Source organism: Prionailurus bengalensis, chromosome C1 (genome assembly GCF_016509475.1).
Source record: "Prionailurus bengalensis isolate Pbe53 chromosome C1, Fcat_Pben_1.1_paternal_pri, whole genome shotgun sequence".
NCBI classification, from domain to species: Eukaryota; Metazoa; Chordata; class Mammalia; order Carnivora; family Felidae; genus Prionailurus; species Prionailurus bengalensis.
In genome coordinates, this window is record NC_057345.1 from 105,430,132 (window position 1) to 105,457,568 (window position 27,437).

Genomic DNA, 27,437 nt, shown 5'->3' on the forward strand with positions numbered 1-27,437 from the left:
TATTTGTTGACTAAAAGGAGGGGAAAGAAGGAAGATAGGGCAAGTCATGAATTACATGTTTCCCATACACCAGAATCTACTTAAACTCTGAATTCAGACTGCTCTGATCTTTCTGGCCAGCAAGCCCCCAAAAGATCGTGCAGGCTAGTACGCTGGGACATTTTGCTTCCTCATTATGAAGACACCCCTGGATTCTTATTCTTGAGAAATACAGATGGTGGGAAGGGGAGAGGGACTGTGTGTGTATATGGTGTGGTGTGTGTGTGTACAAAGCCTAAACGGTAGGCTGGAGTCAGAAAACCTGGATTCTAATCCATTTAGCCAGTAACATGCTGGGTAAACTTGGGCAAGCCGATTGATTTGCTGAGCAGTTTACTCATTTTCCAAGTGGGAATAATATTTATTCTATATACCTCACAAGGTGGCACTAAAGATTTAAAGAAATGATGTACAAGAGCATTTTGCAAGGATAAATTTCTTTATCAGCCTAAAATAGAGGAATTAATTAGTATGGTAAATGAAAAGAGGTTAAGAGGAATATTGTTGGATTAGGAGGAAAGGAGGGTGCCAGAAAAAGAGAGAAGCCCCTGTTCATTTGACAGATGCCAGAAAAAGCTGAGCCCACCCCATTCCTCAAACCACAAAATTGGCCAATACTTCCTTTTATCTGGAGACATCTCCGGAAAAAGAGTTCTTCCTTTTCCCTGCTCCTGTGTGCCGGGGATTCGTATTCATTTAGTGGTTATTGCGTGTCTACCATACGCCAGGAGATGTGTCTGCTTGCTATTATTCAATAATTGACCCTAGAGGGCAACACTTGCATATTTTCATAGGACTTTCACAGGTCACCTCTGATAGTCCCCTTTGCTTGTTGATGGAAGTGGCGGTTCATCCCTCATCTTTTAATACATGGAGGCACAGAGGCCTAAAGAAATTCGGTCACTTGACCTAAGGCCACAAAGTGGTGATGATGAAACTAGTGCCCAAACCTGGGTCTCCTGACTCGCCTCCTCCCCTTAAATACGTATGGGGGGGGGGGGGGGCGAGTGGGGAGGAATGAAGTTACTAAGATGTTGGTCTGTAAGCTCTGAAGCAGATCTGGTGTAGGAGGCATCAGCAGCCATTCCCCCAGTCATCAGAGCATCTTCTGGGCATTGAGCCCTTCCCTCCACTGGACTCTGATGGGATGTTTACATGTCAGTGCGGCGGGAAGAGATACCCAGGGTCGTAGGAAGTTTAAGCCTCCCCCGGAGCTTACATTTAAAGCCACATGATATTCTGGACAATGGCTTTGGAGACAGAGAAATCTCTTCCTGCCACGAATTAGCATTTGTGTCTGCACATCCCTGAGCCATCCTGAGTCTCACTTTTCTCTGTGTGCAATGGAGATCATTCTATCCACTTCATCCTTAGGCTCAAAGAAGGCCCGAGGCTTTGTAAACGGGCAGAATTGTGCATTAATATTAATTCCACTCCCAACGCGTCCCCCTACACATCGATACCCCCATGCTCCCGGAACGTAAAACTTTTCCCCAACGTCTGACCTACCCAGGCCACTATCTCTGCCACCTAAGGAGCGTGAATTCCAGATGCCAGTTCCCGCTCTTGTTTTTGTTTTCTGTTTGGGAGGGAGCCAATCTCGATCTGGGTTATCTCGGTCTTCCTAAACCTCTCCCTATTATCCGCTCCGGCTGCCTCCGCGGTCTGTCCGGGCAGGTCCGGCGGGGTGGGGGGTGCGGGTGGGGGTCTCCCGGGCCCCACCTCTCGCTCGGGCCGCAGGTGCGAGCGTGGGTCCCGCGCCCCCCCCCCCCCGCTCCCCGGGGAGCCGCTCTCCGGCTGGGTTTGGGTCCGTCTTCTTCACCCTCAGCGAGTCAGAAACAAAGGAGGGGGGGTGGGGGAGCGCACCATCTCCGGCTCCGCGATTCGCCCTTTATTCTGAACTCGCAACGTCAGCGGGCCGGCGGATGGAACGGCGGGGCGCGGGCCGGGCCGGGGAGCAGGCGGCGGGGGCGCGCGGGGGCCCGGGCCGCGTGGGCGCCGGGATGGAGGGCGCCGGGGGGCGGGGAGCGGGCGTGCGTGTGTGTGCGAGTGCGAGGGAGGCCGGCCTCTAGTGTAACCGGAGCTACAAAGAAGGGGAGCGTCCGGGAGAGGGAGGGCGGAGCGGCGGCGGCGCCGGGGGCAGCTCCGCCAGCCGCCCCTTCCCCCGCGCCCGCGCCCACCCGGAACGATGAAGAAGAACAATTCCGCCAAGAGGGTGAGTGCGCCCGCGCCCGCCACCCACCGCCCCGAGGGCCCCGGCCCCGCCGCCCCGGGGGCTTCCGTGCGGGGACTCGGCTCGGGGGCGCGGACTTGGCTCACTTTCCTCCCGGCGGTCCCCCCACCACGGCGCCCCCTCCCCCGGGCTCCCGGCCGCCGCCTGCGTGCGCTCTGCGGCGGCGAGGAGACAATGAGAGAGAAAATGAAACGCCGTTTCTCCCGGCGCGGCGGGGCCCGAGGCTGCGGGCGGGGGCGGGGGGCCCGGCGGCGATCCCGAGGCCGCCCTCCGCCCAGGCTGGGCCCTGGCCACCCGCTCTCGCACTTGGAGTTGTTTATCTGGGGGACGAGGGAGGGCGGCCGTGGGGGAGAGAGTTGCCCCGAGCGCAGACCTGCCGAGAAGTGGGGAGCGAACGTTGGGCGCCCTGAGTCCAGCCTGGGGAGGGGGTGGGGGGAGGGGGCGGTCGCGGGAAAGAAGGGGCGAGGGGAGCCGAGGGGGGTCGCGAGGGACGGAACGAGAGGAGGGAAAAGCGATAGCCCCCTAACCGGACGGTTCTGCTCTTGCCCGGGGGCAGGGGCCTCAGGATGGAAACCATCCGTCCGCACCTCCGGAGAAGGTCGGCTGGGTCCGGAAATTCTGCGGGAAAGGGATTTTCAGGGAGATTTGGAAAAACCGCTATGTGGTGCTGAAGGGGGACCAGCTGTACATCTCTGAGAAGGAGGTAGGTGCCCTTTACCACCTCTGTCCCCGTTTTCTCATATTCCCCGTTTTGTCCCTCCACAGGGGACTTCCCTATCCCCGTCCTCCCCCTGCCCTCAACCCCCATTTTGTTCCAAAAGCAAGTTCAGCAATTCGGTTGGTCTCTACCCCCATCAGATCTGCAGAGAAAGGTCACCCCTTCTCTAGAAGACCCGGGTTGGAATTCGAAGTTGAGTGTGCATCTTATTTAATGAATTTTCTTTGCAAACACCTTTCTGGCAATGACAATAACCCCCCTTGCAAGAAGTCCCAAAAGTTCTAAGTGTCCCCTGTTGCCCCCTACCCCGTCCTGGCAGCTGGCTGAAGGTAGGATTTTTTCTTCTCTGCTACTGCTGCTGAAAAACTCTATTCAGCTTCTCCTCCACCCCTTCCTGTCCCCCCCAACCCTAAGCCAGCTAGCCTCCTCTTTTCCTGTCTCTAGAAGGAAGGTCTACACAGGTCATCTCACCAGTGCAGCTGTCCCAATCACAGAAAACATGCACAGCCCTGGGTCATCCTCACATGACCTCAGGTAGAGTATCTGTGAGTGTAGTTGTTTCTGTTGAAGCCAAGGCTAGGAAGCCAGTATTCTTCCTAATCCATTTAAAGGGAAAAAAAGGCAAGGAACGTATTCTCCACCATTCCCAACTTCCCCCATTTGTATCAGAAAGGAGACAAATGGAGTCACGAACTCCTGTAAGTCTCTGCAGAGTTAAAATGAAGCCCACAGTCCACATTCAGAACCTGAGACCAGATCATTGAATCCAGACTCTTTTTTATCTCTATAATTCGAGAGACCCGTACCACTTGAGAAACTGAATTGCCCCTCCATGAGTTAGAAGTCATTCCAGCCCCTACCTTCTGAGACTGTGTCAGCATAGCCTGGGAGACTGTCCCTTGCTATGGGCCCTTCCTCCCCCAATCCCGTGTTCCCTAACCCCCGGAGGCTCCTGGGAGTCCACCCTGAGTTCTAACCTCTTCTGCTTTCTGCAGACTTTATTTAGGTAAATAGATCCTTTTATGGTATTGAAACAGCCACACGCACAGTCCTAGAGAAAGTATTCATCCGAACAGAACATCTACCTAGGCAAGTAGGGAAGAACGAAGCTGTGTCAGGGCCAGAGAGAGACATCCCCTTCAGGGTGTTTCAGCCTTACTGTTTACACTAAGCCAGGAACTTGGTGATGGAGGGAGGTGAGAGAAGAATTTGATTGCAGGATTTATTTTTAAGGGCCACTTCTACCCAATCCCAAATCCTATAGAAGGTTTTTCCACAATTGGCTGGCTTTCCAGTTTAAAAAATAATACTAAGAAGCAAGTGTCAAAGTGTATCTCCTGTCTTCCTCAAACTTCATAATGGCAGGAAACTCTGGTGAGCAGTCAGAGAGAACTTCCTACACGTCAGAGGGGAACCATGAGAACAGTGAAAGGGGTAGAAGAAAGAAGACATTTTTTTTTCTTGTTTATGTTCGTCCCAAGAACAGAGTCTGGGTGGCAAAAGAGCATACTTGTTTCTTGTGTGTGGAGGAAGGAGTACGGAGACAGGGGGAAGGATGGAATGACCTCAGCCTCCCATGCCTGGTGTCCTGTGAGTCAGGAGCATCTGACTGGTCACGGGGCCCACTGCTCCTGCTGAGAAAGGCACAGGAGAAGTGGGAACCAGCCTACTGTCACCTCTCTTCTTGGGAGCCTGTCCGTGCCACGACGGGCCTGGGCTGAGGGTGAAGCTGACCCAGGACTCTAGGCTGTATTCTGTCCACTTCCCATAAGCTCCGGAGCTAAGAGATTCAAGATTTGTGTTTGAAATGCAAAGTATAATGTTTGTAACCTATGTGTTAGTGCAAAAATATTCTTAACCCTCTCCTCTTGATTTTTCAGTGGTCTTTTTTTTTCGTTACTTATCATAAAGGCAGGATCTCCCACAACTGCCTGCACCAAGAAATCCTTCTGTATTTGTTGTTATTAATCATTTTCCTCATTCTCAGTCAAAGGGCACCTTATGATCACGGGGTTGATGTAGAGCAACAGGAACTAGATCTTCAGGAGATCTCATGGTAGAGGAGACTGGGTTCAGGGCATCTGTTTTGGCAAGGGAAAATCCCTTTCTGCAGGCTCCGGGGAAAAGAAAGGTTCACTCTGGAAGATGGGAAATTATAAATGAGGCTCTGGGAACTTGACAGAGGAAAAACCGTACAGCAGAGAACAAGGGCCTTGGAGTTACCCATCTTCCCTGGGAACCCCTGCCTTGTCAGGGCCCGACCCCTGTCACTGTCCCCTGCTTCCTGGAGCTCCTTGTCAGCCGTGTTCCTGCCCTTCCCTTCTCCCCTTCCTGTAAGGGAAACAGAACAAGTAACTCTCCTTCCCTGGTTGCATATACACACCCAGCACTTTCCTCTCCAGGGCTTCTGGTCTCTGCTGATAGCCTCCAATCTGAGGAGGGAGGGCAGGTGACCTGATGCATCACCCTGCCTCCCTGCCCCGTGTTTCTGGGAATTGTTCTCGGATCCCCTTGCTGACATCTTCTTCACTTCCATCCACAATCCTCCCAGGCCTCTGGTCACTTCCCAGCCCAAAGCCAGGGAGCCCTGGGAAAGGGACAGCCCTGTGCCAGAGCAAACAGATATACGAGCAGTCATTGACCCGAATGAGGCCGTGCAATTAGCCCCCCTCCTCTGCGTCAGCCGCTTGGCCTGCAGCAAGTCTTAAAACAGACTTTGGGGCTCCTGGGTGGGTCAGTCAGTGAAGTGTCCCAACTCTTGATTTTAGCTCAGGCCATGATCTCACGATTCATAAGTTTGAGGCCCAAGTCGGGCTCCCGTGCTGGCAGCTCAGGGCCTGCATTGAAATCTCTCTCTCCCTCTCTCTCTCTGCCCCTCCCCTGCTCACTTGCTGTCTCTCAAAATAAATAAACATTTTTTTTAATAATGAAAAAATAAAACAGACCTTGGCAGAAATGTTACCGGAATTTGTGGCACTCTGCAAAGGCTAGTTGGGTCAGAGGATATGGATAGGATTGTGGTCTCTGATTAGACCTTCCGCAAGAGAGTTCAGAGCCAAATGCTGGCTACAGCTGCTAAGGGTAGAACCAGGGTGCCAGATAGATACCACATGCAGGAAAGGCTACGTTTAGACACAAGAACTGCCCGGCAGTAAGGGACTTAGGCTCTCAAATTGGAACCATGGCAAGAAGTAGCAGAATACAAGTCTGAAATTTCGTCCTCCAGAGACAGTATAAGTGCATCTTTGTCTAGAGAGAGGTAGAGGATTGTTTTTAATGTCTTATTTACTTAATTTGAGAGAGAGAGAGAGAGAAGAGTGCACATAAGCAGAGGAAAGGGGCAGAGAGAGAGGGAGACAGAGAATCAGAAGCAGGCCCCAGCCTCCAAGCTGGCAGCACAGAGCTCAGCAACTATGAGATCATGACCTGAGCCGAAATCAGACGCTTAACCGACTGAGCCACCCAGGTGCCCAGAGGTGGATGATTTAAATGGCTTTTGAGGCCTGCAGGGGCTAGGTTGGGTTGTCAGAGTACCTTGGAGGGAAGAAGGAGGGTTAACTACAGGTGTATTTTTCAGCATGTCTGAACAAACTCAACAAACTGAACACAGGGGAACGCTGTTTCTGTGGTACTGAAGCTCCTGAAAGGAATGAGGTAGATGACTCTAGAGTAGTGTAGATCTGAGGAGGGAGTCAGGTCAGGTACTAAAGCAGCAGTGCAAATGTTTAATAAGATGGGGGCGCCCAGAGGCGGCCTTTGCCTCCAGACATGCCCTGATGCCAGCCCTGCTGGTCTCTCCTCCCTCTGGATGATCAGCATCCACGTCTATCCAGGTCTTGCTTTCTTCAGGATGATAGGATTAACCTACTAGCCGTCTAAGCCGTGTCTTGAAGGACAAAACAGGGTCAGAGTGAAGAGAGACATCGTGGGGTTCCGGAAACAGTAGCTTAGCTGAAGAGAGTGCCGATAAGGGGTTTAAACGGAAGCCTGCCTGAGGAGTCGGGGCAAGGCCTGCGAGCGGGCCTTGGGTAGGACAGCCCCCCTGTCCTGTCATCCCTCCCTTCTCCTCAGGCTTCTGCTTCCCAAGTTAGGGCTAAACTAACACTCTGGGGAGGCACCAAGTAATTTTCTCCTCAGCACCTCCCCTCTAACCCTCCCCTAGGTAAAAGATGAGAAAAATATTCAAGAGGTATTTGACCTGAGTGACTATGAGAAGTGCGAAGAGCTCCGGAAATCCAAGAGCAGGAGCAAGAAAAATCATAGCAAGTTTACTCTTGCCCACTCCAAGCAGCCCGGCAACACGGTATGTCCCGTATGTTCCGCCCCGGGAACCTCAGCCCGCTTGTGTGTAGGGGGCAGGGGAGAAACCCTTCCCTCTGCGGGTTCTCCCTCTCCACTCCAGGTTCAGAGGCCTGGACTTGCTCTCCTGCCAACTTTTGTTATTTAACCCCAGAATATCCTGGCCATTTCCTTCCCTCCGGGCAAGCCAGCCTTTAAACTGTCCGACCACAAAGATCATATCTCTCTCTCCTCTCATTCTCTCTCTCTCTCTCTCTCTCTCACACACAGACACACACACGCATGCATGCACACACGCACACGCATACATCTCTTGGGAGAAAATCACTTTTCCCTGTACCCTGATGGGTGGTTGAAGTTCTGAATCTAGTTTCTCTTGTCTGAGGGACCTCAGGGAAGTTCCTGTCACATTCTGTTTACTCAGACCTTTAAAGATCTTTACTTTGATACCTGTGCTTTACCGAACCTCCTCTCATTCTCTCCAGCACCATATTAGTATCCATTACCCTTCTTAACTCTTCCCTGGTCATTTCTAAAGCAACCTCTAAGCTGTGGCCCCTTCTAGGAAGAAAGGCCAGTTTCCTTAGCAGAGGCCTCTCCTAGGAGCTGGGTCTGAGGGAATGAGACAGTAACTTCTTCACTGTCATAGTGAGGCACCAACCGCAAAGCCCTGGCTGAACCACGAATGTCTCCCCCACAGGCTCCCAGCCTCATCTTCCTGGCAGTTAGTCCAGAAGAGAAGGAATTGTGGATCAATGCCCTCAACTCCGCTATCACCCGAGCCAAGAACCGTATCTTGGATGAGGTCAGGGGGCTCATCCGGAGGGGAGGAACACCGGCGCAGAGGCAGTGACTCACTAAAGGGGGAGATTACAGGGCGGCCCCCCCTTACATGTTTCCCCCCACCAGCTACACTTCTTTAGCTCCCTTTAAAAACCCCATTCTCCTACCTTCTAAGTCCCTCTGCCACAACTCCTCTTTCCCTGCTTTGTGATGCATGGGGCCAGCCCCAGAGGCCCCGCATGTGCGGTAAATGCCTTGCCCTTGGATCTTCTCAGAAGCAGTTAATGGGGTGGGTTTATTTCCCAGTCCAGGCAGGTGCAGGCCTCAGGGGCTGCTGGGTCAGGACAGAGTCTCTGAAGAGCACCCATGACTCACAGTGCATCTCTTCAGGTCACCGTCGAGGAAGACAGCTATCTCGCCCACCCCACTCGAGACAGGGCAAAAATCCAACACTCCCGCCGCCCCCCAACGCGGGGACACCTAATGGCCGTGGTACGTAAGATTGTAAGAAAGTAAAAGTTGTGGAAGGGCCGGTTCCACATCTATGTCAGACATGATGGTACCTGAGACCGCCCACCAGAGGCATTTGTGGTACCAAGGTCAAAGGCTGGGGCAGTCCCTCTACCCGTCCCCCTGCCTGATTCCTCCATATCAAAAATATTTAGCACCTACTGTGAGTTCAAAAGTCCTTGCCCTCATTTCATCCTTTGTGGGGAAATGAGATATACCCACAAGGAGAGTGAAGGAGTAGAAGAGGTGAATGCTGTTCCAGGGAATGTAAGCGACTGCTCAGCGGCTGGCTGTTGTGGCGGGTGACAGCATTAAGCACTGCAGTCGTCTCCAGGAGGAAGGCTCACCGTGAACCACTGTAACACACAAAGTGTGGTTCCTTTCCCTGTCCGAGCCTTCGGTCTCTAGGGAGAGAGCCAGCCGGGTACAGTAGATCCGGGCAGAACTGGGTTGGGGCCTAGCTTTGTGCTTTGCTCTCTCTGTGTGATTCCCTGAAGCTGCACGTCACCGCCGGTAAAGCGGGACGGTAATCGTGCCCGCCTTGAAGGGTCGCTGTGAGGAAGGATTGAAGCAATTTATGTATCAATCCACGTGAGGTACCGAACACCCCTGTCAGGTTTTTTATTACAGTATTCTGGAAATAGAACAAGTTTTGTTTTAAGGCAAGGGGCTCAGAGTTGTCAGGAGCAGAAGCAGTTGAGGTGCGTGGCTCTGAGGGTACAGGTGGAGGAGGACAGTTAACTTGCTGTGTGGAGTATCCTGAGTGTGTCAGACCCAGTTTGATGCTTAGAGTCCACTAGATAGAGGAGAAAGACACTCTTCAGCAAACTCATAGTAAAGCGGAGAATAGGGGAAACCAGCAGAAGCTACTTTAGATCACAGAAAAATGAGAGAAAGGTTCAAACCACCATCAAAGGAGTAAGAAAAAGTAAAAAAGCCCAAGGGCTTGGTGAGGATGGCGTGCTTCTCATTCAGGGAAGGCACGTGGAGGAGGGAAGTGACCAGTTTGCATCTCTCTCCCAGTCAGTCCCGAAGGGCCCACTGCTGGCAATTCTTCCCCTTCATTCCCGCCCTCTCCCCTCCAGGCTTCCACCTCTACCTCGGATGGGATGCTGACCTTGGACCTGATCCAGGAGGAAGACCCTTCTCCCGAGGAACCCACCTCTTGTGCCGAGAGCTTCCGGGTTGACCTGGACAAGTCTGTGGCCCCGCTGGCAGGCAGCCGGCGGAGAGCAGACTCTGACCGTATCCAGCCCTCCTCAGACCGAGCAAGCGGCCTACCCCGAGCTTGGGACAAGCCAGACAGAGGGGCCACCTACACCCCCCAGGCACCCAAGAAGTTGACCCCCACGGAGAAAGGCCGCTGCGCTTCTTTGGAGGAGATCCTGTCTCAGCGGGACGCCGCCCCCGCCCGCACCCCCCAGCTGCGGGCCGAGGACCCCCCGGCCTTCATTCCACCCCATCCGGGGCAGCTGTCCCGGATCCAGGACCTGGTAGCCAGGAAACTGGAGAAGACTCAGGAGCTGCTGGCAGAGGTTCAGGGACTGGGAGATGGAAAGCGAAAGGCCAAGGACCCCCCTCGGTCCCCTCCCGATTCGGAGTCCGAGCAGAGGCTGCTGGAGACTGAGCGGCTGCTTGGAGAGGCCTCGTCCAATTGGAGCCAGGCGAAGAGGGTGCTGCAGGAGGTCAGGGAGCTGAGGGACCTGTACAGACAGATGGACCTTCAGGCCCCCGGCCCCCACCTCACACCAGCCACTCAGCACAGTCAGTACCGCAAGAGCCTGATGTGAAGGCAGGGGGACGGTGGCTGGGACTTGGGGGGTGCACAGACTCATCTCCGAGTGTTGCAGGATAAAGCTTTTTTATTTACCTCAGTTGAAAAAAAGAAACTCGTTGCGCATGCTGATGCCCAGTCCTCTTCCCACCCTCCTTTCCTTCCCTGTCCCTGTCTCTCTGGCACCTAAATTGCCTCAGGTTTGAGGAGGTGACCTCTACAGCAATGTTAAAAAGCTTTCACCTAGAGGAGAGATAGAGGGGGATACGGGCATAGTCTGGCCATCCACACACACCACCCCTCTGAGGCATGGAGGGGAATGCCTGCTCCCGAGGACATGTGTAAGCTCCTGAGTTTGGGGGAAGGGTTTTTCTCCTATGTCCCATTCCCAGTTTTCTATCGGAGGGTGGCATGTCAGCTACCCAGCTCTAGCCCTAGGGATAGGGAAGCCATTGCCACCTGTGTGTGCACACAGAAGTGACATCTGCCCCAGCCCTGATCAGGGTGTGGGGGATCCCGCCAGACACCAGCTTCTTGCCTCATAGCCTCTGAATGACATTGAGCTGTCTGGATCTCTTGCCGGGTTTCTCCTTTTAATCTCCCACAGCCTTCCCACTACTGACTCAAAGATCCAATGCTGGGCAGATGGCATTGGTTTGGCCTTTTGGTGAGGGGGGCCCATTTCAGGGGAACTAGGGACAGCTGACCCCACAGAAGAACCCCACTAAGAATGAAACTGATTTGCAATGCGAGCTGGGAAGGATTGAGGGGAAAACCAAAAGCATGCCCGTGTTCCTCTTTTTGGCCAAGCTAGGGCTTCTGTAGCCTCTCCCTCTCCTTCCTCAAACCTGTCTTCCAACACTCATCAAGCCCCAACTTCGGCAAAACATCTTTATGCTCATGCCACCACCCTCCTGGTCAGGCCCCCCTACATTCTTAATGGTAGATTCCACAAGCTCCTTGTATTTTGCTTCTTTCCTTTTCAAGTCCCTAAGATCAAGTTAGCAACAGTGACTGGGTCCAGAGAAGACTTGGGAAGGCAAGAGTGGTTTTTGACAAGAAGGGGACAGAGCTTCATGAATCAAGTAGAGGGGTTAGAAACCACTTTGAGGTATATGTGTCCCTTGCTAGCCCCTCTTCCCTACATCTCCTCTGGCCTCCAAGACCTAGAGCCTCTCTGGGGGTGAGAAGGAAGACGGGGTAACACGGGGACAGACTGCCTGTCGGTCTTGGCGATGAGTCTGCCCCGTTGGGACATTCAGGAAAATGGGGTAGGAGGAGAAAAGGAGAGTCCTCTGGGTGGAACACAGACCCTTCAATTCCCATTCTTCTGCTCTGGGATTTGTTCCTCCTATATCCCAAGTAAGCATGATGGGGGACTGTCTCCAAGTTAAATGGTCTCTGTGGAAGAGAAGTTCTTGCTTCTAGCCCTGCACCATGTGATCCTGAAGATTTTCCCTAGATCTAGCCTGTACATCTCTCAACCAGTCTCTTCCCTGAGGAACGTGTATCCTGAGTGAGGGACAGTGCACCAGAGCACCACCTGAATGTCGTCCCCAAGATCTCCCGGGATAGCATGGGAGGAAATCTGCGGACCTGCCTTCCTCCAAACAGGCCTTCCTCTCCTAAACTCAGCAGACCTACCGATTGTCAAATCAGGAAGATTTACTTTCTTTGTGTAGGTCCCACCTTTGTATTAATTTTATCTTACCAGTATTTTTCCTCTTTTTCTTCCTTATTGCTCCCTCATAATGAAGAAAAAGACAAGAACGAGAAGGACATGTATATCCCAACATGCCAATTACCTGTGGCTCCCAGGGGGGCTAGAGCACAGAGGGGGACACTGGGAGGAGAATGACAGGTTAGGAGAGCAGAAAAGAAAGATCAGGGCCCCCAGGAGACTAAGAGCCAGACACTGGGCTCCTGCTGTCTCCAGGCCACAAGGTAGTAAAATCAAGCCCAGCTTTGGAACCAGACAGATCTGGGGTTCCAATTCTGACTTTTCAGTCATGATGCCCTGGGCAGGCATTAAACTTTCTGAGGGTCAGTTTCCTCATCTGCAAAATGGACAGTTATTGTGGGACAGGCAAAGACCGTACATTACGTGGAAAATGCCTGTAGGCCAATGAAAGGCTACTGGCCCTGAGCAAATGGCCACTGTGGCTGCAGCTGCTGCTATTAGTGAAACGACTCCTCGGGCTAGGCACACGAGGGCTAGAAGACAGTTGGAACGAGGCCTGGGGCATGGGGTGGATCACTGTCACTTTGTTCTAGTAAATCAGCTGAGTCCACACACGGTGCCCACACCCTTTCTTCAAGGGGAGAGTGCCAGGGACTGTGTAAGGCTGGAGATAAGAGTGGGAAAGCTAGACCTGTCTTCAGGAACTGCAGAGATTGGCATCAAGCTGGCCTTCCCATTAGAAAACCAGCTTAAAGCACACCCTGAAGGTGGGCACTAGCAAGGTCTCTTAACCCAGAGTGAGCACAGGCAGGACAGGAGGACAACAGCTGGGACCCTAGCTCCCCCTCTCCCAGGACCTCTCTCCCCTCATTCATTCCGTCATCCCAACTTCTTTGCCTGCCGAATTGCTCCCATTCCCTCCCAATTGCTGGGTTCTGGGGTAACCGGGTAGACAGAGTAGGGGATGTGAGCCAACTTGCTCGTTACATGGTTGCCAACATTCTCCAGGATGTGTATTTCTTGTTCCTCCCCTTCTCTCCTCCATCAAGTGTGCTACATCTTTTCTTGCACAAATGAACTGGAAAAGGGAGAATCTTTTGGGATGTCCTAGGATGGGGTGGTGAGGAAATCCAGGACAGAGTCGAAGCCGAGTAAGGAGTAAAGACAGGCGAAGAACCAAATGCCATTTCATATTTCGGTGACATTCCCCTCAACTCTGCCTGTTCTTCTCCATTCACTTAAGTAGGGATTAGGGGAACAGGAGGAAAACATCTGAGGTGTCCACCTGAAGAGTTGATGGGTTCCTGTGCATGCTCTTTCGCATAGCTATAGGATGTTTAGGGTGAGAAGAGACCACCCCATGAATTTCTCTAACTCCTCCAAGCCTTTGGAAACCATGCCATGCCCAGCCTGGAGCTCTGACCCCAGGGAAACAGCTCTTGCCCTCTCTCCCAGCCCCTGTGTCAACAGTATGTTACCCCTCAGCCTCCCCTAAAAACCAGTCCCCCCACCCCAGATCTCTCCCTTTTCTACACCTCTCAGGCAAGCAGACCTAGCCCCAGTCTGTAACCCCCAAGCTTGGCTCCAGCCCCTTCCCCTTCTCACTCCATTCCCCCCAATCGGCTCGCTTCTCTTCCTTTCTTCCCAGCTCCCAGGCTCCTAACCGCGACAGCCAATCTCCAGCCTGCTCTGGAGCCACACCATATAAGGAGAGGTTGGAAAGAAACCCAAGTAAATGCGGGAGCAAACACACACACACACACACCAGCACACGCACACACCCTAGAGTTTGAGCACCTTTCTGCACAAGACCCTGTGTCCCTTCTTCCGTGTGGATGACACCAGCCCTACGGCTCCCTGTCCCCGGCTCACTCACCCCCCCCCCACACACACACAGAGAAGGAGGAACCTGTTTGCTATTCCCCGCCTTTATTCACGCCCCCCTGAGACCATCACTCCAACCAGTTGCCTCTGACCTAGATTTTCTGCACTAATTACAAGCCTAACGAGATATAACAAACACCCAGCTTAGCACAGCTGAGACCCTTGAGGTCAATTAGTGCAACCCAGCTCAGCCCAGGAAATGAGGGGTGGAGCCAGAAACTCTTGTAGGCGCCTCACCCCCACCCCAACTCAACCCTGGCCTTGGAAGCAGGCAGGGGAGAAGGCAAAGATTAGCAGGACCAGTTTAAAAATAGGATCTTGGAGAGTTGACAAACGTGCAGAAAACTGCATTGAAGTTGGGAAGAATACAGATTCCCATCTCCTCTTAAGTGATCAGTAGGGTGGAGGTTGGTGCAGGGCCATACGGCAGGCAGTTGGCAGTTTTCTTTCTCTGGAAGACAATCTGGAGCCCAGGAACTCAGAAGGGCGGGTAGCACTGGAATCTTGGGCCTGCACCCATCTCCAACTCATCATCCCTCTTCCTCTTTATTTCGGACAGGTTGGGGTTGTCTCCCCTATCTTTCCTGCTGGTTTGCAGTAACTCTGAAATCCCCTCTTTCTTTCAGAAATGCTAGATTCCACCTCACTCTTGCTCCTCCTTCTTCCAGATATGAAAACAATGAGAGCAAACAGTTCCTTCCTCCCAAGAAACACGGAATAGGGTAAAACAAAGGCGATCAGGTTTGGGTTAACGAAGTATGGCGATGATGCCCAACTTACTGTCTTCTAGAGGAAGAATGAGAAGAAATAGAAGTGGTAGAATCTGGTTGCTTTTGCAGCTTTCCGACCTGGCAGCAACCTCAGCACCACAGGAAAAAAGATGGAGGGCAATGTGGCCCTCGTTCCCTGGGTTCCTTTCTTTAGGTGGCAAAACAGGGCAGTAGGAAGGTTCCCTGTCCTATGTCCTCTGCGTGCGGGCCAGTTGTCCCAACCCCATCCCTGGCACTTGTGACTGTTGAGATGGGAAGGGAAGGACAAGGCTCTGCCCAAGTGGTAAGGGGACTTGGAGTCATTTCAAGAACAGGTGTCTCTTCCCCCAGCCTCCACCCAGCTCTGGCTGCAGTGGGCTGCACTCGGCTCACACCCTGCCTCATCTACAGTCCAGATTTACGCAGGAACCAGGTACTTGGTGGGCAGGACAACCCACAGAAGCAGCATGTCTATATGTGGAGGACTCCCAGATTTACCTTCCAGGCCCGAACCTGCCTCTGAAATAAAGGCACTTACAGCCACGTGCCCATCTGACATCTCTACTTCAGTGTCTACAGGCATCTTAACATAAATGTAGAAGATCTTTAAACAATGGTTCTTGGTGAATCAGCCTTCCTCCATGCTTTTTTGCAATGTGAGTTTACCATCCTCCGCTCAAGATTTCTCCAACTGCCATTTGAATCTGGGTTTGCCTTGATCTCACCGATGGAATGTGCCATTGTGTAAGTTCCAAAGCTTAGACCCTAAGAGGTCTTGCAGTTCCCTCACTGCATGTAAGAAGCCTGGGCTTCTTAAAATTCAGCTGCATGCAAGAAGCTTGGGCTAGCTCAAGGATGTGAGACCACATGGGGAAAGAGGTCCTGAAACCACATGGAATCATCCCAACATCCAAGCCTCCACACAAACACTGGCTAAATGTAGCACACGATGCAAGACCAGACGGCCAACCTTCCAGTCAATCCACAGAATTGTGAGAAGTTGATAAATCATTGTTGTCTGAAGCCACTAAGTTTGGAAGTGGTTTATTATCCAGCAGTAGATATGGAAACAGAAATTGGTATGCGGAAGTGGGATACCATCATAATTAAAACCTAAAACACATGGCATTGGCATTGGGACCAGGGAACAGATAGAGGCTATAAGGGCAGGCAGCAAAAAGACTATTAGTAGAGGCTGGATGAACAGGGATGAAATTGTTGTTGGATGCTCTGAGAAAGGGTCACCTGTGTTATGTAGTGGTGGAATAATTTATGAAACCATCATCTGTGGTACTTGGAAAATAGGAAATGTACCTAATGAAGTTGGAGGTGGCTAAGGGGATTTCCAAGGAGAATGTTGACAATACCAATATGCTTTTCTTAGCTGTAAATGATAAGGTATTGAAAGAGAAAGGAACTAACAAAGGAACCAGTTTTCAAGCAAAATTTGAGGGGGAAATCATAAAGAGACAGGAACAGTCTCCAGCCAGAAGAAACTGGAGGAATTGAAACCCTTGTGCACTGTTGGTAAGAATGTAAAATGGGGTGTCCAACTATAGAAAACAATATGGCAGTTCCTTAAAAAAAAAAAAAAAAAAGAATTATCACATGATCCAGCAATCCCACTCCTGATATATATCGAAAAGAACTGAAGCTAGATATTGAAGAGATATCTGCTCACCCACATTTATAGTAGCATTATTCACAATGGGTCAGAGATAGAAGTAACTCAAGTGTCCATCAAAGGATGAATGGCTAAGCAAAATGTGCTATATACATATAATGAAATAGTATTCCGCCTTAAAATGGAAGGAAATCTGTCATATACTTACATGAATGAACCTCGAGGACATTATGCTACATGAGCTAAGTCAGACAAAAAAAAATACCGTATGATTCCCCTTACACGAGGTATCTAAAGTAGTCAAATTCATAGAAACAGAAAGTAGACTGGTGGTTTCCAGGGGCTGGGGGAAGGGGGAAATGGGGAGTTGTTTGATGGGGACAGAGTTTCAGTATTGCAAGAAGAAAAAGTTCTAGAGCTGGGTTGCACAACATTGTGAATATGCTTAACACTACTGAACTGCACGCTTAAAAATGGATAAGATGATAAATTTTATTATATATTTATTATATATGTTAACCTCAGTTAACTATAAAAATTTTTAAAGACACTTTAAAAATGCCATGATCTCTTGCCCAGTTCCTACACCTGAAATCGTTTTCAGACCTGAAATCTATTGAATGAAAAAGTGGCTGAACACACCCCCCCCCCCCGCCCCCACCCCAGGAGGAAGGACCCTACAGCAAGTATGTATTGTGCTAATTCCACCAGTCCTTCTCTCAAAGGGACTTACAGGCATTTACTTCGGTGACTGTAAACTAGGGGAGAGGGAATATCCAGTACAACATAAGGTCTGAAATGATATTGGTATTTCGAGACCTGAAATGTCATTGCGGACCCTCACTAGAGTGATGGACTATGGGCCCAGTCAAAATGGAGTCCTGGCTGACATCCATCTCAAGGTGCTCCGTGGGCCCATGGCCCCACCTGGTGGTCATTGCCCCAGTTTCTGAATGTGTAACTGCAATTGATATATTTGGCTGTTAGGAAAGCCCCTACATTATTGGGTCATTGGTTTCTGTAAGAGCTGTCACGGGGGGTGGGATGAGGGGGAGGCCTGGGTGGCTCAGTCCATTAAGCATCCAACTCTCGATTTCAGCTCAGGCCATGATCTGGCTCAGAGCAGGATCTCACAGTCCATGGGTTCAAGCCCTACATCAGCCCTGCATCAGGCTCCACGCTGGCAATGCAGAGCCTGCTTGGGATTCTCTCTCTCCTTGCCCCTCCCCAGCTCATGCACACTCTCTCTCTCAAAATAAACTGTAAGAGCTATCACAGTGGGGAAGCTTCTGAAATTGTGCCTCTCTCCCCACTCATGTACTTTCAAAGCATGATGGCAAATAAAAAACAATATCCCAGAACAAACTCGTGGTTACCACAGAGGAAGAGAGTGGGGGAGATGGGCAAAATGGGTGAAGGGGAGTGGGGGTGGGTGGGTACAGGCTTCCAATTATGAATGAATAGCTCACAAGGATGAAAGGTATGCATAGGGAATGTAGTCAATGGTATGTATTATAATAGTGTTGTATGGTAACAGATGGTAGCTACACTTGTAGTAAGCATAGCATACATTCAAATCACCATGTCGTACACTGGAACTAATATAACATTGTGTGTCAACTATACTTCAATTTAAAAAATATATATCCCGTTAGAGAGGAAAGACAGATCAGCACCACCCTTAAGGATCTCAAAGGATAGTGGTCTCTATCATACCTCTGGTTAATTTGCCAGTCTGGCTCCTGCAGAAAAGAAATGGATCCTGGAGAGTGACAGTAGACTACAGCCAACTCAATTCAAGCCCTGATTGCAGCCACTGTGTTGGATGTGGTCTCATTGCTAGAGCATATAAACATGGCTTCAAAGCACAAGACATGTGGCCAGGGATTTAACATCTGCGTTCTTCTTCATCTCAGTCAGGAAAGAGGACCAGAAACAGCCCTCGCACAGACTGAACAACAACATTCATTTAGTTTTTCCCCCAGGCTGTAACAACTCTCCCAATCTATGTCATGATCTATTCAGGAAAGATCTGGACCACGTGGACATCCTAGAGAACATCACATTGATCCACTGCATCAATAACATTGTGCTGATTGTAGAGAACGGGCAACAGGTGGTTAACACCTGGAGGCCTTGGTAAGACACATTCACTCAAGAGGGTGGGGTATAAACTCTATGAGGATTCTAGGGGTCTCCCCCATCAGTAGTTTGGGGGATCCAGTGGTCAGAGGCATGCTAGGACATCCCCTATAAAGAAACTGCTGCATCTTACATGCCCGGTACCTGGTGGACCTCTTCGTTCTGGAAACAACATGTTCGACACTTAGGAATACTGCTCCAGTCTATATCCTGGGTGACACACAAGGTTGTGGCTTTGAGTGGGAACTGAGACAGGGATATCGAGACTGATCAGCAGAAGGAGGTGGAATGCTGCGACACCTGGGGTGGGAATACCTATGGAACTCAGGTGATCCACATGGGCACCTCTTGGCGCTCTGTTGTCTAATTGTGATGTGAATGGCAAGCACAGCACAGCCCATGAAGGGTGAGGTTATCAGGGGCTCAGACCACCTCGAGAATCAGGGTTAGGGTGACTCCACCAGGTAAGCCATCAACACCAGCCGAGATGACGGTGGATAATGGAGGAGAAAGATAATAAATTACCAGCTGCAGCCCAAGACCCACCACAGCAACAGCCTCTGGTTAAGCCATCCTTTTCTGGGTCCCTTTAGGAAGAGAGCTCACTAGGATGAAGGACTACCCCTCGTATGTGTCTGGAAAGTGGGTCCACACAGTACAAGGGATGGACTGCGGTGGCCATGGAGGTGCCCTGCTTAGATGTGCCTTCAGGAAAGAGCTTGCTGAGCAGCTGCAGGAAGGGCAGTCAGCTATCAGCCCTCTACTGCTGGAAGCTTCAGGCTTGGTCTCAGTTTTCAATCCAGGGCACGCCCCTCCTGGCACCCCTCACCCCCACCCCCTGCCCATGACTAACAGCAGAGTGAGGGGTGGTGAGGGCCTGAATATTTCTGCCCAATGGGAACTCCTCTCTTGAGAATCTTTGCTCTGGGGTTCCCAGTGGGTTGCCCAAGGTTTCATCTGCATTTCAGACCAAGGCTCTCCCTGCCCAAGCCTGCTTCCTCTCCCCTTTCCTATCATAGGCACACCCCCTCCTTACAGCTCTTACACTCCCCACTCCTCAGCATCTACTTCCTAGAGGACCCAACCAACATACCTTTCTTCCTCTTGACCTCCCCAGCGCCAACATGTGCAACATGTGCAACAATCTATGTGCAAGTCTTTTGGCTCTACCTTAAAAGCATATCTAGTATTTGACCATTTCTCTATCTCTCCCCTGCCAGGCCGTCATCGTCCAAATAACTGCATGGTCTCCTGATGACCTCTGTCTCTGCTTCGACTCTTCCCCATTCAGAAACTGGGGAAGCAACCCTTGTAACTTTTTTTTAAAGGAAGGCTTTTATTTACTTACTTATTTTTAAATGTTTATTTATTTGTTTTTGAGAGAGGGAGAGAACAAGCAGGGCAGGGGCAGAGAGAGGGGGAGAGAGAGGATCCGAAGCAGACTCTGCACTGACAGCAGTGAGCCAAATGCCGGGCTGGAACTCACGAAACTGTGAGATCGTGACCTGAGCCAAAGTCAGATGTTTAACCGACTAAGCCACCCAGGCGCCCCTGCAATTCTTGTAATTGGCCTACTTAAAATCGTCCAAGCTTCACAACACTCTTAAAATGAAAATCCAATAAGAATCCAAACTCCTTTCCCTGGAAAATAAAGCCCTTTGTCATCTGACCCATGCACACCTCCCACCTTATGTTATCCTGATCCAACCGCACAGAGCTCCTTCCTATTCATCAAACACACCAATCTTCTTCCCACCTCAGGCCCTTTGCCCCTGCTATTCCTTCTACTTAGAAAACATTTTAGTTCTCTTCCTTAAAATCTTTATTCAAATGTCAGCTCCCCTGAGAGCTCTTTACTGGTCACTCTGTCTCTTCCAGGGGGAGCACCCCTTCAGATGACTTGCTCCATGTCACATTACTATTTGCTCCCTTCAATTCCTTCAACAATTACCACAGTCTAATTATTTGCCTCTTTTGCCTAGGATCTTGACTTGTTCACTGTTCTCTCCCAGTGCGCTGCACACAATATTTAATGCAACATTTGTGCAACGAATGAATGATTAAAGTCCCACGCAAACCTCTGCTACATTCATCCACACCATTTACTTCCATTGTAATGATATTGCTATATCTTGACAGCCCATCAGTTTTTAAATAGCATATTCTTTTACATACTTTATTTATTTATTGATCTTAAGAATTAACCCTGTGTGGAAAATAGAACAGAGATGATACCCAAATTAAGGATAAACACAAACACACACACACACACACACACACACACAACCGAAGCTGACAGAAGTAACCAAACTAGAAAGTGCCAAAATCTGAATCTAAAATCAGGTTTTGGGAAATGCAATGATGTCTGACACCAGCTGTCAACCACAGGTAGGCCAAAATTCATAGTGCCCTCACTTCAGACACTCATCACAAGTTCAAGGGTCCCACTACCTCCTCAAGTTTGATAATTTGCTAGAACTACTCACAGAACCAGGAAAGCACTGTACTTACAATTAAAGTTTTATTACAAGGATACAAACCAGAACCAGCCAAAAAAAAAAAAAAAAAAACAGACAGATGGGGTGAAATCTGGGAAGGGCCCAAACATAATGCTTCTGGTCATCTCCTGTGGAGTCCTGGATGGCATATACTCCTCTCACCTACAGTGTGCGACAATACTTGAGTGTTGCCAACCAGGGGCACTTACCCAAGTCTTTGGTGTCCAGAGTTTTTATCAGGGCTCTATCAGACACCACCTACACTGCTGACCCATAGTCTCCAGCTTCTCTGGAGGTTGGAACTGATACAGCATGTTTCAAAGCCATCACAAATCACATTGTCAGACTGCCCAGTAGCCAGCCCCCACCCCCAGGGCAAAGACACTCCTATCAGGCAGGACATTCTAGGTGCCTAGAGATCACCTCCCAGTAGCAGAAGGCAAAAGCCATGCCTCTCTTTGGGTAAAGTCAATTCTTGGGGTGCCTGGGTGGCTCAGTCAGTTAAGCATCTGGCTCTTGATTTCAGCTCAAGTCATGATTTCACACTTCCTGAGTTCGAGCTCTGCATTGGGCTCTGCGCTGACAGCATGGAGCCTGCTTGGGATTCTCTCTCCCCCTCTCTCTCTGCCCCTCTCCTGCTTGCTCTCTCTCTCTCTCTCTCTCCCTCAAACAAATAAATTTTTAAAAAGTTAATTCTTCACTATACAGGATTGTTTTGCTTTTTTTTTTTTTTAATTCCAAATCTAGTGCTCCAAAGATACTATTCTGTCTAATCTTTGATCTCAAAGCCTTGCTCCACCCCTCCTCTCTTAGAATCTGCTCCAGGTCACATTTACCCTGGAGAACTAAGAAGGTGAGCAGACCAACAAGCAACTGAGGCCCCAAAATAGCAAGAGGCCTTTTTTTTTTAATGTTTGTTTATTTTTGAGAGACAGAGAGAGAGTGTGAGCGGGAGAGGGGCAGAGAGAGAGAGAGAAAGACACAGAATGTGAAGAGGCTCCAGGCTCTGAGCCATCAGCACAGAGCCCGATGCAGGGCTCGAACCCACAAGCCGTGAGATCATGACCTGAGCCGAAGTCAGACGCTCAACCGACTGAGCCACCCAGGTGCCCCCTTCTTTTAAGTCTATTTCTTTATTTTGAGAGAGAGCACGAGTGGGCAAGGGGCAGAGAGAGAGAAAGAGAATCCCAAGCAGGCTCTGCACTGTCAGTACGGAGCACGACACAGGTCTTGAACGCACAAACTGTGAGACACGAGCTAAGCCAAAATCAAGAGCCGGCTGCTTAACCACCTGAGCTACCCCTAAAAATAGCAAAGGGACTTCTATAAGCAAAGTCTTTATTATCAAGCAAGAAATAAGCTGTTTACAAAGGAAATTATTATAAATTCCCCTTTTTCACATGATGTTGTCAAGCTAACATCTAGTAAATGTATCTGTTAGCAAGGAAAAGACCAAAACAATGCTGGGCAGCGACATCAAAGTTAACATAACCCAGTAATCTACTCGACATTCTCTGCCGATACACCACAACACCTCGGCCTGTAATTTCCTACAGATTAACATGCCAAGAAAATGCCACTTACTTCCTGGAATGTAAGATTCGGATTTTCACTGATGGGGTTGGGGTGGGTTGGGTAGTTACACACAGGTATGTGTGTGTGGCTTCTTTCTCCCACTTTTCACAAAAGTCGGCTGTGATTATTACCTTTCGAGTAAAAGCTGTCATCATGCTGTCATTAAAAACCATTTGTGAAATCTCCAAATTGCAAACTTTGTTTTGTCTTTTATTGCAACTCTTTGTTTATTTACTTTTCTCCCAACTAGATGCTGAGCAGTTTACAAAGGTACTCAATAAATGTTTTGTAATGAATGTCTACACAAGGTTATTTGATTTTAAAAGCATAATAAAAGCCTAATAACAATAATGAAAGTATAAAAAGGCATTGAAGTTGTTGACCAAAAACCCAGGTTCCCATTCTGGCTCTGCTCCTTACTGGGTTTTTGACCTTGGACAGGTCTCAATTCCTAAATCTATTTCCTCATCTGCAAAGTGGAATTATTCATGTTTGTTCTGCTTACCTATAGGGTTACTGTAAGAATCAAATGAGTCCATGGATTTTAAGGTGTTTAAGGTGTAAACTAAAATATCTTGCCAATGGTATTTATTTTTTTCAATGAAAAAGTATTTTTTGTGTTTCAAGTTTATATTTAAATTATAATTAGTTAATATACAGTGCAATATTGGTTTCAGAAGAATTTAGTGATTCATCACTTACATGTAACACCCAGTGCTCATCCCAACAAGTGTTCTCCTTAATGCCTGTCACCCAATTAGCCTACCCCCCAATCACCACCCCTCCAGCAATCCTCAGTTTGTTTTCTATCAGAGAACCTAAGAGTCTATAAACATAAGAGTGTCTTATGGTTTGCCTCTTTCTCTTTTTTTTTCTTCTTTCCCCTATGTCATCTGTTTTATTCTTAAATTCCACATGTGAGTGAAATCATATAGTATTTGTCTTTCTCTGACTTATTTTGCTTAGCATAATACACTCTAGTTCCATCCATGTCATTGCAAATGGCAAGATTTCATTCTTTTTGATGGCTGAGTAATATTCCATTGTACATATATATCTTCTTTATCCACTCATCAGTCGATAGACAGTTGGGCTCTTTCCATAAGTTGGCTATTGTTGATAACGCTGCTATAAACATTGGAATGCATGTGCTCCTTCAAATCAGTATTTTTGTATCCTTTGGGTAAGTATCTAGTGGTGCAATTGCTGGGTCATAGGGTAGTCTATTTTTAAACTTTCTGAGGAATCTCCATACTATTTTCCAGGGTGGCTGCACCAGTTTGCATTCCCACCAGCAATGTAAGAGGGTTCCCTTTTTTCCACATCCTCACCAACATCTGTTGTTTCCTGTGTTGTTAATGTTAGCCATTCTGACAGGTGTGAATTGGTATCTCATCACGGTTTTGATTTGCATCTCCCTGATGATGAGTGATGTTGAGCATCTTTTTATGTGTCTGTTGGCCATTTGGATATCTTTGGAAAAATGTCTGTTCATGTCTTCTGCCCATTTCTTAACTGGATTATTTGTTTCTTGGGTGTTGAGTTTGATAAATTCTTTATAGATTTTTAGATACTAACCCTTTATCAGACACGTCATTTGCAAATATCTTCTCCCATTCTGTAGGTTGCCCTTTAGTTTTCTCAATTGTTTTTCTCTGTGCAGAAGCGTTTTATCTTGATGAGGTCCCAATAGTTCATTTTTGCCTTTGTTTCCCTTGTTTCTAGAGACAGATCTAGTACAAAGTTGCCCCGACTGAGGTCAAAGAGGTTGCTACCTGTGTTCTCCTCTAGGATTTTGATGGTTTCCCTTCTCACATTTGGGTCCTTCATCCATTTTGAATTTGTTTTTGTGTATGGTGTAAGAAAGTGGTCCAGGTTCATTCTTCTGCATGTGACTGTCCAGTTTTCCCAGCACAATTTGCTGTCTTTCTTCCACTGGATATTCTTTCCTGCTTTGTCGAAGATTAGTTGACCATATAGTTGTGGAACCATTTCTGGGGTTTCTATTCTGTTCCATTGATCTATGTGTCTGTTTTTGTGTCAGTACCATACTGTCTTGATGACTACAGTTTTGTAATACAACTTGATGTCCAGGATTGTGATGCCTCCAGCTTTGCTTTGCTTTTTTTAAGATTGCTTTGGCTATTTGGGGTAAAAACTGTTTTTAAAGTTGCATACATTTTACTAGGATATAAAATATGATTGGGTAAAATTGGGAAAACAGACTCAGGAATTCCAAGCCTAGGTCGATAAAGAGCAGGGTAGCAACCTCTCACCTTCTGAGTCCTGTAAGTAGCCTAGAGGGGACCTATTCCTGGTCTCCAGTGTTTATTATTTATGTGTCTTCCCTGAGTCTCAGTTTCATTATATCAGTCAATCTGAGCCTCAGTTACACCACCTGCTACATGGGAATAAGACATGCCTTTCTTACACCGGATGGTTTGCTGGGAGGTTCACATTAGGTCACTGTTGCTAAGGTCTCTTTGCCAGCCACAAAGCAATATACAAATATAAAGAAATCTGGTAGTATTTTCCTAAGGTGATGAACTTTCAAGCATGGTTTAAATGAAACACACAGGCTGAGGACTCTTGTGTGGCTCAGTCGGTTAAGTGTCCGACTCTTGATTTCAGCTCAGGCCATGATCTCATGGTTGTGAGATCGAGCCCATTGGGCTCACCATGGAGCCCAATGGGATTCTCTCTCTCTTCCCTCTCTCTTTGCCCATCCCCAACTCATGCTCTCTCTCTCTCTCTCTCTCTCTCTCTCTCTCTCTCTCTCCTTCTCTCCCTCAAAATAAATAAATACACTTTAAAACACACACACAGGCTGAGAGTATGAGAGGCTTACACTGGCCACCAGCAGGCACATCCCAGGAAAGAATAGATTATGCTTCACTGTCTTGGAATGGATCACATATTGCCTTACAAACTCCATTCTGTCAAGTCTTTGGAAAAAAGTACAATAGGCCCTTTGATACCATTGGCTTATTCAACATTCCCAATGCTTGTGCCAACCAGGAATTATTATGCCCACTTTCCTGATGGGGGTACTGACGCTTACAGATGTTGACACTTTCCCAGAATCACGCAAGTGGTAACTAGGTGCTTGGGGAACAAACCCTTCCAGCAGGAGTGGGAGAAGTCAAATGTGCTTAAATGAAAGAGGCGGCCTTCCACAAATGGCCCATTTCTCTTTCCTCCCTGACACAGCTTTCTATCCAGGTCATCACACCTATTTTCTTTTACAAATCCTCCCTGTTTCTCACGAGGGCTGGGGTGCCCAGAGAAACAATTATGCTAGCAGGCAGATTTAGGGTGCAATAGGGTGACAGCTATGGATGGGTAAGAACGCACTTCTAACCACAGGGGAGTATGGGCAGTGTTCCCACAGCGCTCACACCTCCTACCCTGAAAGATCTTTAGTTGGTGAAGAAATGGCTACTGCCTGTTAGAAACGCCCAGCTCTTGGGGCACCTGGGTGGCTCAGTCAGTTGAGCATCCGACTCTTGGTTTCTGCTCAGGTCATGATCCCAGAGTCGTGGGATCGAGCCCCACATTGGACTCTGTGCTGACAGCATGGAGCCTGCTTGAGATCCTCTCTCTCCCTCTGCCCCTCTCCCCCACTTGCACTCTCTCCAAAATAAAAATAACTAAGTTAAAAAAAGAAATGCCCAGCTCTTAAGTCACATTCCAATTCTACACATAGACTTGAAGGTCTGCATAAATGCCCTCTGCTCTCCCACCTCCACCCTCATAAATAGGGCACCTTAAGGCTTAGGCAAGTCAAGAATAGTTCCTCAGTCACAAAAATGTTAGGATCCCCACTTATGTATAAACCTTTTTTCACCACCTAGAATTCTTCCTTTGTTAATTCATGTGGCTGTTCTTATTTAAAATCTAATTTTAGTGGTACCTGGGTGGCTCAATCAGTTAAGCATCCAACTCTTGGTGTTTGCTCTCAAGTTGTGATCTCACGGTTCATGGAATCCAGCCCTGCCTTGAGCCTCTTTGTAGGGCTCTGTGGTGACAGCACAGAGCCTGCTTGAGATTCTCTCTCTCTCTCTCTCTCTCTCTCTCTCTCTCCCCCCCCCCACCCTGTGCCTCTGCCCTGCTCACGCACACATTCTCTCAAAGAAATTTTTAAAAATTAAAAAAAAATAATAATAAATAGATAAAATCTAATTCAAATATCGAAAATTGGAAACAGCCCCAAAGTCCATCAGTTTGGAGACCACTATAAATAAATTATGGCGGGGCGCCTGGGTGGCGCAGTCGGTTAAGCGTCCGACTTCAGCCAGGTCACGATCTCGCGGTCCGTGAGTTCGAGCCCCGCATCGGGCTCTGGGCTGATGGCTCAGAGCCTGGAGCCTGTTTCCGATTCTGTGTCTCCCTCTCTCTCTGCCCCTCCCCCGTTCATGCTCTGTCTCTCTCTGTCCCAAAAATAAATAAACGTTGAAAAAAAAAAATTTTTTTTAAATAAATAAATAAATAAATAAATAAATTATGGTAACACAGGCACTCAATGGACCACAATATAATGTTTAAGTGACTTAGTACAGGGAGAGCAGCATGCATAGTATGTTCCCATTTTATAAAAAGAAAAATATTTTAATATTTCTCTTAATACAAATAAATATTATTTTTACAAAATGTTAAAAATAATAGGCAAACCTCATTTCATCATGATTCACAAACATTGCCTTCAGTCTGTAGACTAAAGGTTTGTGGCGACCCTACATCAAGCAAGTCTGTCGGTGCCATTTTACCAACAGTGTTTGCTCATTTCCTGTCTTTATCACATTTTGGTAATCCTCACAATATTTCAAACTTTTTCATTATTATTTGTTTTGGCGATCTGTGACCAGTGATTACAACTTGCTGAAAGCTCAGATGATAGTATTTTTTAGCAATAATTTTTTTTTTTAATT

General features: G+C 48.6%; 1 protein-coding gene across 3 annotated transcripts; it reads left to right on the forward strand.

Annotated features, from left to right (window-relative positions):
• Positions 1-2,016: 2,016 nt before the first annotated feature.
• Positions 2,017-10,456, forward strand: PLEKHO1 (pleckstrin homology domain containing O1). Of its 3 annotated transcripts, XM_043576117.1 has the most exons (6): positions 2,017-2,254; positions 2,829-2,975; positions 7,153-7,293; positions 7,990-8,094; positions 8,463-8,564; positions 9,668-10,456. In XM_043576117.1, exons 1-6 carry the CDS (start codon positions 2,228-2,230, stop codon positions 10,370-10,372), a joined length of 1,227 nt encoding a protein of 408 aa, XP_043432052.1. In that variant the 5' UTR covers positions 2,017-2,227; the 3' UTR covers positions 10,373-10,456. The 3 variants fall into 3 exon arrangements, with proteins under 3 accessions (XP_043432052.1, XP_043432053.1, XP_043432054.1); XM_043576118.1 differs by lacking the exons at positions 2,017-2,254; positions 2,829-2,975; positions 7,153-7,293 and having other exon boundaries at positions 7,991-8,094; positions 8,379-8,564; XM_043576119.1 differs by lacking the exons at positions 2,017-2,254; positions 2,829-2,975; positions 7,153-7,293 and having other exon boundaries at positions 7,993-8,094; positions 8,384-8,564.
• The last annotated feature ends 16,981 nt before the right edge of the window (positions 10,457-27,437 follow it).

Bases quoted from the DNA above. Each gene is read 5' to 3' on its own strand.
- PLEKHO1 (XM_043576117.1), top strand. From the start codon at position 2,228: ATGAAGAAGAACAATTCCGCCAAGAGG. The intron at 2,976-7,152 runs GTAGGTGCCCTT...ACCCTCCCCTAG, and splicing joins TGTACATCTCTGAGAAGGAG to GTAAAAGATGAGAAAAATAT. The intron at 8,095-8,462 runs GTCAGGGGGCTC...GCATCTCTTCAG, and splicing joins AGAACCGTATCTTGGATGAG to GTCACCGTCGAGGAAGACAG.